The sequence below is a fragment of the Lepidochelys kempii genome, chromosome 1, assembly GCF_965140265.1.
Source record: "Lepidochelys kempii isolate rLepKem1 chromosome 1, rLepKem1.hap2, whole genome shotgun sequence".
Taxonomy (NCBI): domain Eukaryota; kingdom Metazoa; phylum Chordata; order Testudines; family Cheloniidae; genus Lepidochelys; species Lepidochelys kempii.
The window spans coordinates 152,841,370-152,854,084 of record NC_133256.1 but is presented as its reverse complement, the minus strand read 5'-3'; the positions used below and the strand labels follow the sequence as shown (position 1 = coordinate 152,854,084).

At 36.7% G+C, this 12,715-nt stretch overlaps 1 protein-coding gene across 17 annotated transcripts in view; it reads left to right on the top strand.

Moving 5' to 3' along the window:
• CASK (calcium/calmodulin dependent serine protein kinase) overlaps positions 1-12,715 on the top strand; it is a 425,127-nt gene that overhangs the window by 406,051 nt on the left and 6,361 nt on the right. For 12 of the 17 annotated variants that reach the window (XM_073358759.1, XM_073358780.1, XM_073358753.1 and 9 more), the window contains 4 exons: positions 4,321-4,401; positions 4,511-4,591; positions 8,283-8,485; positions 10,726-10,809. In XM_073358759.1, the coding sequence (XP_073214860.1) occupies positions 4,321-4,401; positions 4,511-4,591; positions 8,283-8,485; positions 10,726-10,809 (449 nt within the window). The remainder of the gene's footprint in view (positions 1-4,320; positions 4,402-4,510; positions 4,592-8,282; positions 8,486-10,725; positions 10,810-12,715) is intronic. The other 5 variants (XM_073358793.1, XM_073358785.1, XM_073358766.1 and 2 more) reach the window with 1 other exon arrangement.

The following is a 12,715-nucleotide window of genomic DNA, read 5'->3' as shown; positions in this document are numbered from 1 at the left end:
TTTGAAAAATTTTGAAAACTGAAATTTTGCAGACTCATAGGGCCTGATCCAGCAAATCTCTCAATAACTTCAATGAGAGTTGGATCAAGCCAGTAATTCTTTATGTGGATTTGAAGTATCTTGCTATTTTAAAAAAATTTAAAACAGTCAATATGTTTAATCTATTTTTACTGCATTTTTATTTACGTTGCAAACTATGATGGTAATACATTATGATACTCTTGTCATTAGAGCTATTAAGATTTTATCAGAATCACAGGATACATATCTCCAACATTTTATAGTGAAGTGTCTTTATGTTTTACATTAACTGCAGCTTTTCCAGTTGTGACCCTCTGGTGTCCAAAACAGAAAAAGCCCATTACAGTGTCAGTGGAAGCTTTCAGTTTTCTCAAAAGATTAGTCACAGTGTAATGTCAATTGCCATGTCAGTACAGCTGATGTCCTACTGGCCCTCCAGTAGAACATATGGTACTAAAGATAAAACCACTCGTTCCAAAACCCTTGTTGTACTGTACCTAAGCATTAAAAGACCAGATGAATACAGGTTGAAAATCTTTTAATTTCATTTCTTTTATTGATATGAGTTACTCTTACCATTTTAACATTTGCATTTAATTAAAATAGTGTTGCAACCATCTTACAGAAATTAAAAAGAAAACTAGAGAGAATGAGAAATACATGCCAGACTTTCCTAGTGACTTGATATAGCAGAGATATTTCAGGTTACGATGGAGGTGTGCTGGCTTGCATAGTGCTTGCCTGTTTTACTCCTATGGCCAGTGCTGTTAGCCTGTCACCTCCAAGAGCACCATATTTCTCACAAAATATAAAAATAAAAATAGAAGATCATCATCACAAACACAAGTTTAAAAAAAAAGGGTATCCTTGACATAGTACCATTGGTACATATGCCCAGAAACAATGGGCTAATCGGACTATGGGTTCTAATTAGGGTCTGTTTGGAAATCTTGATTCAGTTTTAGTGTCTTTGATTTAGAGAAATAAATTATCTAATGCAGGAGATTGCAGGGCACCAAAAATAATACTATACCTATAAGACATAATTAAGTTTGGTAAATGCAGTACTGAATAGAGCTACCCTCAAATATTATAGTATTCTTTTTCTTGTATATGATTAGATTGATTTCCTGAGGTGTATATAGCCTTGTGAAAGTGAGCAGAGCTATAATAGTTTGTATTTAACCTATGTTCCTGCTCGTATCCTCTGAGTACCAATAGGCCAAGGATAAATTGTTCATCTTCAGAACAAGATAAGGTTATAGTGTGGGGCTAATGAACAATTAGGGTTTGAATGTGTGGTTGCCAGAATCTTATCAGCAGTTCTTATAAGATTTGGGCCCCAAATGGCAGTCATGGTTCTGTGAGATTTCTCATCTTGAAAGGTAGAAATTTTACAAGATCATCTGTTTGGAGATTTCCACCGTTTTGAGTCATGATGTCACAAACTGGCTGTTTTCACAAGATTTTAGCAACATCTGCCCCGGAACTGGAAAATAGGCTCTTTCTTGTTTTGGATCTTACTAGGAACAAAAAACAGCGGAGTTAGTTTGAATCTAAGGAATCTAATTCAAACTCCATAGAGGGAGTCACACAAAAGCATCCCAAGGTAGAATTTGCTCCTCTTTGTTGTAGGAGCATTCACAGGAAATTTTTAACATACATATATTTTAAGTCTTAAGCATTCTGAGTATTTTCCCATGCTACTATTTTATGGAAGAGAAAAGGGTGCTGGAATGTAGTTGGTACAACAGCCTTGCAGGCAACTAAAAATGTATGGTTTCTAAATATTTAGGAAAATAGCTTAGATTTTGGTGTGATTTTCCAGGATATCAGCAGCGCTTGTCACCAGATTGCTTTGCAAATCAAACAATTTATGAAGCCATGGAGAAAATAGCGTAATTGCTTATTATATTAAAAAAGACAGAATTTTCTCCTTTGCTGCAAAGATAATTGCTGTCACACCTCACTTTTGTCCTTAATCAGTTCTCAAGTCTTGGGCCAAGTCCTCAAACAGTGTACAATAAGAACATGCCAGATCTTTCAAAAGTCTGTTTTAAATCAACCAAAGTTAACATTACTTAATAGTTTGTCTTTATTAGATTCAGTTACCATTTTCAGGTGTGTTATAAGATACGTTATAGTGATATTGAAATGTATTGGGAAAAAAAATATTTTTTTTATTTTTTTGCAGAAATGCTATTGCAGGACTTCGTAAAATATCATTCCTCAGATTTTAAGTTATGCTTCACAGTATGCATAAAATAATGACTATTAGAATACTGCCAAGCTTTTATAAAATGCGTTTATCATTTCTTAATGTTATTTATTTGCCTTGTGTTTAGAATATTGCATGGGAAAGTTTATTTTGTGCATATACTTTTTATTTTACTAATATATTACAAGCCATATCTCAATGACCCCTGTACATTTTTCATGCTGTCTTACTCCCAATGGCCTCTGTGCATGTAAGTAACCTGTCAAGTGACAATGCCTCTTTATTTGCTTCTTACTGTTTCCTTTCAAATAACTCCTTTTCTTTATTAGCTAGTTGCACAGAAACATTAAAAGTTGTTTTTAAATGTGTCCCTGTATTCCTCATATCTTGTGTACAAAAAATCATTTTCCACTTGTGTATGGAAACCCTACAGTCATTAGGTAATCCCGTTCAGACCAAAGCATATCTTCTCCATGCTTCTAGTTTGTGGTTAAGACATGAATATGCACCATTTTTGTTCTTTGTTTGTGGTGTTTGTTGTTGATATGTATTTCAGTTCAGGAAGAATAAAGGCTAGATTTTTTTCCAGTGGGATGAGTTATTTGAGGGTTAGATAGTTAAAGTGACAGAGACGGTTAGCACAAAATAGATATACCACTCTTCCTAATGTTGAATAAACTCGTTAGCTAATTTAAATGAATTCAAGTTACAGCAGAGGCATACTCCATCTTTGTAGGTTCTTGGAGTGAAGAAAAATATAACCAGAACCTTCCTCTAAAAGTACATTTTAATATTTGGAGAAACTTTGAGGGAGATATTTTTCTTTAAATTGAATTTGGAAGGTTTTCTGACAGACTAACAAGTTTGCAAATCCATATATTTTCTAAGTTAAGAAGTCTTAAATAACTAAACTGACCAGTTTACAGTGTGACCAACAGTGTGTTGAAGTAGTTGTACAAAGGTTTCTAAGTACATTAAATGGATCTGAATTGCAAACTACATTACTGCAATGACTACTAGGATTCATTAAAGCCATAATATAGTAGGCTTCCTTCCTTTTTAAGACCAGGATTGTAATACTGGTAATTCTTATTAGAATGGATCCCCCTTCTTTTTCGTAATTGCTGATTGCCACAATCTTTATCTCTAAATTAAAGCATTCTTCTTTATAATTAGCAGCCTCCTGCCTCATTCCTTCATTAGAATTTTACTGAAATGATTGTGTTACCACAAATATTCTATTATTGGCTATAAGGAGGAACAGCATTATTTTAGTGGAGAAAACTTGATTTGACACACATACTGTACCTTGGCAATTGACAATGATCAGAATAGGCGCTGCAGAAAATATACATTGCAGTTAAATTAAGATTTTACTAAAATGAGATTTTTTTAAAAAAAATAAATATGCCCGCAATATGGTAGAGGTTCTTTCTTGTGCAGAAATGTCATCACTTTTTGTTGCAAATCTTCATTCAGTGTCAAAAGTTTTAAAAGCATGTGAATAAAAATAGCATGTGTTTGAAGAGAACTCTACTTATAATTAACATGGTAGTTGTTTAAAAAGAAAACCACAAAACCTAAATTCAAGCTACTTGCTTATGCATTTCTCATAATTCTCTGATAAAACATGATTACTAAAAGTAGCCTCTACCTTTAGTGTAAATAGATGTTCTCATATTGTATTAATGTTGGTCACTGTCTGTATACTTTATTTAGTACTGCTAATTTCCTAGGCATGCAAAAAATGTGATAGCATGCCATTTTAACTAGTTTTGATGATCTGCTGAATGCTGCATGAAATGACATGCAAGCTGTTCTGAGCCGTTCAATAGCTTTGAATGTTAGTACGTTTTTAACCATTTTTGTGGACTTAAAAATGAATGTTTTTATTAAACTTGCAACCATAAAATGTCTAATTAAAATACATTTCAGTATGGTCAGTTTATATTTTTTAGAAATATGGTTTTGGAATGTACATTTAATATTACTAAAATTACAGTTTGGCATAAATGAAAATCTATTTCTTAACTCACTTCATACACATTTTTCTCTTATCTTTCTATTTTGTGTTGTTTTAGTATTTGATCAATTAGATCTCGTCACGTATGAAGAAGTAGTAAAACTGCCAGCATTCAAAAGGAAAACACTAGTCTTACTAGGTAATTTTGAGTATACCGTATCATTCTAAACAGAACAGTAATTTTAACAGTATGTTTTGAATCTCTTAATGGTGATGAATATAAATTTCCTCTTCGTGTTGTGAATTAGGTGCACATGGTGTTGGAAGAAGACATATAAAAAATACACTCATCACAAAACACCCAGACAGATTTGCATACCCTATTCCACGTAAGTAGCAATGTTAAATATAGCACAAAATTATATGCATTACCTATATGATGATATGCCCAGTTCACTGTTGCATGTGTAATTGTACTCTGTTAAAGCTTAAGTATAAGTTAATGGTGGTTGAATCATAATACTGGGGAGGAGAAGGAGGATGTGGTATGGAAAAATACCATCAATTTTTGCACCTAAATATATACAGCATCCCTTTCATTTGGAACATTTTCATACTATTCACATAAAACCTTCCCCCAGATGTTTGGCATTTTAAGGTTTAAACCTAACAGTCACTTTATTCACATATATTATCTTTTAAGTATTTAGTTTATGTGTCGGATCAGTCAAGACAGGAGAAGGTCTTCAGGTCACAAAATTCCCATGAAAAGAAATGTAAATTGGATTTCGATTAAACATTCTATACATTTACCTTATTTAACTGTTTTACATTACTCTATACAGCCTTGAGGACTGTTACTTTAAGTTCCTGTAGAATTATCCAGAGCTGAGGTTAAGAGCAAAGCGCAGTTCATTTTACTGTTTGCAAATAAATTGTTACCAAAATCCCTGATTCTCCTTCATGACCTTGCTGCCACAGATCCCCACTATAGGATTTGCATGCCCTGCCGCAGGAGCCACAGAACCCTCTGCAGTGTAATTAACTACTGGGGAGCAAACATTTATTCCTCAAATTCAGCGTTCTGAGACCAGGGGCATAAACACCTCCACCAACTAGATGTCCCCAGTTCCACTCTCTTCATCGGTGTGAAGGGCCACAGAACCCAACAGATCCCCTTCATGGGTGCTCAGACATGACAGTGATGGTTGTGGCATAAGAACCTAGACAGATTTATACCTTGTTAGCTTTTTGTTTTATAATTAAGGTTAGACGAGTTGTAGTTATGGGAAGTTAGTTGTTTTTGTAGTTAATGGAGCCCTCGGTGTTAATTTTTAGAACCTGTCTGTGCTGGCGGACACAGAAAAATCATATGGGTTTAAGAAAAGTTCTTCTTTGCCCACAAAATCCTTGATTGTGTTGGTTACTCCCACTGCCTCAATTGCTTCCCCACTAAACTCCCTCTTAGAACCCCTTCGTTATGGCTTCCACCCTATGCTTTTCACTGAAGCCATTTTTACTAAGGTCACTAATGACCCTCTCATTGCCAATTTTACAGGGCTTCTCTCTCTCTCCCTGCTGCTTTCAGCAATCAGTTAATTCCTCTCTTACCACTCACTCTCCACCTGTGGCTTTTGGGATTCTGTTCGTATGCTTGTAATTTTCTGACTATTCAATAAGCCTCTCCCTGGGCAGCTCCTTTTTCTCTACACTGCAATCATGCTGTCATTCATGGCTCTATCTGAGGCCCCCTCCTTTTCTCCTATACGCACGCTCGCTCTCTCGCTCTGGCAAATTGATCCATGGTCATGGTTTAAACTACTATGTATATGGTTATGACTCCTAAAAATCCTTCTGTCACACTGTCTGGAGTGGTTCACAACCATGAGTGCCAGACTCAAGGCAGACTGTCAGAAAGCGGGCCAGACACCCCAACTGGTGGTATGTTCTGTAATTAGATTTCACCAACACAGTAGCAAATGTGAGCTTGTGGATCACTGTAAAAGTCTTACCATGGGGTCACCCTTGGCCACTCCAGTCTATCTTGCCACCCAGGCAAGCTGGACTTAGTGATAAATGGTCACGTACATCAAAAATCACAAAATATTCAGGTTGTTGCCAGTCCCAAGAGACCAGTCACTAGGGTTACCAGACAGCAAGTGTGAAAAATCGGGACGGGGTAATAGGAGCCAATATAAGAAAAAGACCCAAAAATCAGGAGTGTCCCTATAAAATCAGGACATCTGGTCACCCTACCAGTCACTTTACCCTCAGATCAATTTGCACCTTAGATCTCACAACAAAAACAACACTGGTAGCCAATTTTACAGTGAACTAACTAAGGATTTATTAACTAGGAAAAAGAAACGAGAGAGTTATTTACAGGTTAGAGTAGGCAACATATAAGCACAAATGAGATACAATCTGTGGTTCTGAAAGGTGACAGAGATGTTGTAATCTGTCCACTGAATGTCTTTTAGGGCTAACCCAGCTTGACCCTGGGGATCTCTGTTCTTACTTCTTAGCTCCAGCCCTTGTGAGAGTCCAAACAGCAAAGAGAAAGCTATTTCTTCTTGTAAGCATCTTTATATGCACTTCCCCCAGAGTTCAAACCACTGGGATGATTGCTCCTGCACTTAACTTCATGGGTGGATTGAGCAGTCAACGAAGTTTTTGTCCTACATTGGCCCATTTAGTTTTGATAGTCCTTCTTGATGGGAAGGGGAGCCACTCTTCTTCCTGCCTAAGTTCACAAGTTCAAAGCAGGCATTTTTCCAATTATAAAACAAAACTTGCATATTTCTTATAGCATGGGATACAGCCATTATAAGTTACATTAATGTATTTAGCAACTTATGGACATCTTTACAAGTCTAACACCTACTTTGAACAATATTGACCTATGGGTGAGCTGATCTGGTTTCCAGTTATGAATTTCAGTACTCAGTTGACACCTACAGCCTTGGCAATTGCTAGCACCTGGTTTACCAGCGTCACGCTCTTCTCTCCCCACATTCCTTTGCCCAACAGCCCCTGGCAGCTGGGAGAAGCAATTGCAGTGAAAGTTCTGCACAGACCCTACAGCCCTGTGCTAGAGCAAGCTCAGTGGAGAATCTAGCTACCAAACTCTTCACACAGGCTCGGAAGAGAGGTGTTACTGTGATTTTTTCAGAGGCTTCTAACTTGGCCATATTTGGGTGAATTATCATGAATACACCAAAAGACACATCCCTGACATTAGGGTGACCCCACCCACTGCCAAATTTCATGTCCCTGTTCCAAAGCATAGAGATATGAGAGCTTCTGATCTAAATGGTTGTTTTAAAATAAATAAATAAATAAAAATTAAAAGCAATTGAAAACAGGGTTGGGCAACCTTAACTACAGCTCCGTCTATAGTACCAAAGGATACAAGATTGAGGAAAGGGAACTAGAGGAGAGAGGAAGCGTGGGAGGATGAGAGGTGGTGAGGAAATTTTGGGAAGATGGGGCCAAGGCCTTACAGGTGGAGAGTCAGAATGATGCCTTGAAGCCCAAGATTAGATTGAGACAGGACAGGTAGGAGGGAGTGCACTGGAGACCTCTTTCAGAATTTATCAAGGTTTGAGGAGGGAATTGAAGGCAGACAAGAGTCACTGGGGGTTGAATATGCAAGTGTCTATCAGGAGGGTTTATTCACCAAGGACGGAGGAAGGCTTGGAGGATTTCAAAATCCCTTTCTCTTCTCTGTGCTTGAGGCCTACGCATAGTTGTGATACAAGCTCCAAAGTCAATTGAATTACTAGTGTCTTCTACCAAACTAGTCACCATTCTGTGCTAGCAATTATTCAGAAATGGGATGGGGGGACACACCTTACAGAATGTCCTCTCCCTGCACCTTTGAAGTTTAAAAGAATCATTTAAAATAATAGATGGTTAATGTAATCCTTGGTTCAGCAAGTGAATAAAACTTTGAAAATATAAAAAATATAATCAAGATTTAGAACAGTTTGGGCAATGGGTTGTTACATGAATAACTATTACTAGGTCAACAAAAATTAAAATTTAGATTGTGTTCTTTTGCATTCCTTGACATTTCAGACACAACCAGACCTCCCAAGAAAGATGAAGAAAATGGAAAGAATTATTACTTTGTATCGCATGACCAAATGATGCAGGATATATCCAACAATGAATACTTGGAATATGGCAGCCATGAGGATGCAATGTATGGGACAAAACTGGAAACAATACGGAAGATCCATGAACAGGGACTAATTGCAATACTTGACGTAGAACCTCAGGTACTTATTGGAAATGTATAAAAATGCAAAGCTTATCAGAGACACCTGAATTTTATTTTGTTACATTCTATCGCCAGTCATTTTTTGACCTTAGAATTTAAGACATATAACTCATCATACATTTAATGTGAAAAGTTTTTAGTATGTGGGGCAATGGTTCCACACAGGGACTTCAGTGTATGAAATCATCTTCTACTGATCATTAGGGTAAAACTAAGAAGTAGAAATGAGCTCACCATTTGGTTTGGCAAGGGACCAGTACTGCTATGAAAATCTGCTTACTGCACACTTTAATATAATAAGGGAAATTATTGTTACATTATTGTTCACTGCACTTTGCTGTCCATTGAAGCAGCTGATTGTCTGTGCCAGCCAGCTGTAACGTATTAATATGTTCAGCCCTAGATTTCACTTTGATAGCACACCCAGGAGGGAATTTTGTTCTGCATTGTCCTGACTGTCCCCTACTTCCCTGCTGTTACTGGGTCAGCAGTCTCAGAAGTAGCATTCTCTATCATCACTGATGCTATAGGAAGGTGTTGCCTATAGAATGGCTATAGCTGTATTTATTAATGTCTGTGTGTGTTATAATAGCATCAGTGAGTAGGTAAATTCACAAACTCAAAGAATATGAATACTTTATTCACAGTGTTGCAATTTTGATATAAAATCCTAAATGGAACATTTAGACTAATTTCCTTTGGAACCTCCCACGTTGATATGAATTTCAGTTGATGGCCGAGTATTTATATGTTTTATTTTTAGCTGTGGTGCCTTTGAATTCATATTCAAGCAGGTTAAAGGACATGGGGAAACAAGAGACCAGTCCTGAAATAACTTTCAGGAGCCAATTAAAAATATGAGCTGCTGAGCCCAGAAGACAAGTCTGACAGTTATTTTCCCTGGGTCATGACCTCTCTGCATTCTTTCTCACCAGCCATTGCTTTGGTTTGCAGGGCTCATCCCCCTGTGAGCAAAATTAACTAGTCGTGACCAATATTGTCTGTTTTCTCTACACTGGCTCTTCTCTTCTTTTGTGGCTGGATTCATGAGATCACAGGTTTGGTTCTGGACAGTGCAGTTGATGGACTTTGTTTCACCTAAGTGGAGACTTTCAGAACAAAAATAAGACGTCTGACTACATTGTATAATGCAACTCACCTAATTTGTTACAGTTATGGTAGTACTTGTCCATGAGCCCAGTTCTAGTTAATTACCTGTTTCTGTATTCCAGGTTCAGGTATTCTCAGTTCTGTGAGCTTCCCTGACTCATGTAACCATGTTTTTCTGTAGAAACAATGCATAACTGATGATATCTGAAAGTGGATTTCAAGCAGCAGAGAGGGACATAAACTCAGCTGGCTGTCAGGCTAGTTTTTAGAAAAGGACCTCTTTGTACTGCTTTGAAGTGGAATATAAGTGTCTTTCACTCTACATTCTGCCCAGACAGTTGAGATCAGCTAGGTTATGTTTGCTTGCTACCTACCTATCCCAAGTTTCAGTCTGGATCAAGCCAGGTGGAGGGACTCATTTGTGGAACTACCTATGTCACTCATAAATCATTACTGTTTGAGTCAGGTTAATCATAAGCATTGTCTTTACATTTCCCTTCTGCATAGAGGTAGCTTGGAGCTTCTCTAGCAGGGTGCTTGGTCTCAGTTTATGATTATTGAATTATTAGTATTTTCAGTGCCCTCACGTTTTGAAAGCTTCATAGTTTTCACATCAGAACATTTTTGCTTCAGCAAAAATAAAAATAAGTTTTTATCTGTAGGTTGAGCAATATTCGCAACCACAAAATGTTTTGTTATGATATTTTAGTCAGCGTTTACTATAAAGTACAATTTATATTTTGACCCATTTAGAATACCATAGCAAAAGTTTTTCTAGCTAATGCAAATTTTTCAGCATAAATATAAACTGATTTTTAGTGTTTTCTGTAGGAAAAATATCCTGCCTATGAAATCTTGGATGCTTTCAATACCATGGCAATTCTTTATGCTGATGAACTTACAATTTGGGCCCCAATCTTGCAAAGACTTAGTGGAGTAAATGGGACTGTAAACTTACGCATATCTGTAAGTCTTTCCAGGATCAGGGTCTTAGTTCTTAATATTTCTTGGTTATATTTTAAAACTGATCTAGAGTCTTGTTAGTTCTTCCCTCTGTTTGTATATTTAAACTTGTATCCTGTTGATTGATTTGTTCTTCTTCTCAAGTATTTAATGTTTTTTACGTAGGCACTGAAGGTCCTGAGAACTGCAGAGTTTGCTCCTTTTGTTGTTTTTATTGCTGCACCTACGATTACCCCAGGCATTAATGAGGTAAGGCTTATTACAGGTAAATGTTTTTATCAGGAGACACAATTAAAGGGATAATTCAGTATGTGAATAAGATCAACATTTTAACTGACCAGTTGTCTTTTATAGTGGGGTCAGAACACCACTGAAGTTAAGATTGAGATGATTTTACTGAATAACAGATGATTTTTCCTATGTTTAAATATAAACTTGAGCTGCAAGGATCCGTGCACTGTCACTACTAGGGCAGCACTTCATAGTACTCTTAGCTCTTCACATGACAACTTTAACATCAGCTGATACATAGATCAGTACTGATCATTTGATATCCTTTTAAAATATATTGTTCAGTTTTATTTCCTCCCTACCTAAAAGAATTGTTTCCAAAATCCTTGCTATGGCCATTGAGCCAACTAATTGGTCAGCTGTCCAAGAATTTCCATTTTCTGAGTCATTCAATGTACTTCACTCTTTCCTCCCCAAGTAGAAGGAGGAAGGAAGCTGCTACTAAGTTTCATCTTTGAGAAAAGAAATCCCAAAGCTATATACCAGAAACTGGCTTATTAAATTCAAATAACATTGTGATGCTCGGGATTGTGAACAAAAATGGAACGGATACCTGCTTGTGAGAAAATGTTAAGTGTTCATGTTCAAAGAGAGTTTATGTAAGGATTTCTCAGGATTTAGCTTAAACCAGAACAAACAAAACATTTATAACCAGTTCCTTCCTTTTTTTTCACTCTAGAAAGGTGTTAAATGTATCTGAATAAGAACTTTCTCTTTGTAGCAAATCCCTCTTCCATCTCTTTGATCCTGCAGGGAAGTGATAATCCTGTGTTTGTAGCAACAGTTGGCTTCCCCAGACATAATGTGTGTAATAACACAAATATAGAATTAGGACTTCACTACAGATTCTTGCAGATAAATGATGGGCCATAAAGGATAAAGATGTTCAAACACAAATACCATAAATAATTAGTAAAATGGCAAGAAAATTATGAAAAAAAAAAAGGAAAACAAAACCTTTTTGTTTTTCAAGTGTTAAGTTACCCAAACACGGAAATGAAGATGTCTCAGAACATTCTGATTTTAGCTATATTAAAATGATGTAGTGATCATTCCTCTGAAACATTGCTGATGTTATCATTTACTGTAAATTTATATGGACAAATATTAAAATGCTGCATCTTAGTCCCCTGTAATGGTAGATATTCTTTTGCACAGCAGATTGCATAACTGTTTAGGGCGGGGAGCTCAAGAGCGCAAGAATAGGTCCTGGATTGTTATGCAACTTTTCTGATTATTTTAGCTGGAGCTGTTGTACAACTCACTGTAAATGCACAAAAGCCCCTGAAGATCTTCAGTACTATTTTTGCCTTTTAAAAAAAAATCCATGTGTCTTTTGGCCCAAAGGTATTACAGAATTATCTGATTGTTCCAATGTGTTGTTTCAAATCTCCTACTCTGAAATACCAGTGGTACTTCTCTTTTGACCATTCAGAAGTTCATGTTGTAGAATGTGAGATGGGGGAGAACTGGGAGGGTTAATATGAGAAAGTAAATTGCTGTTTGGGGATGTACTGAGCTACAGTGTGAGCACATGCAAGATTGGGCTTTTTTTCCTTCATTGGGATAGAAGACGTAGGGGAAGTTAAACCAAAAAAGGTTTAGGGTTCAAATATTTAGCCTCATTATTATGCTCTTGTGCTGTGTTTAGTTTTTATGGCCCAGATCCTGCAATTTGATCTGTGTGGCATAAAAATTCATCCAGGTGGACTCTGTTGCAAAATCGGAATCATGCTTTAATGTTTTGTATATTTGCTAAAACTGTCACTGTCTGTGAACCACTAACACTCACTTTAAAAAACAATAAGAGTGGACACTAATGCAATCTGGGTCCTACTCACCTGGATCTATTGTGCTGCATGAG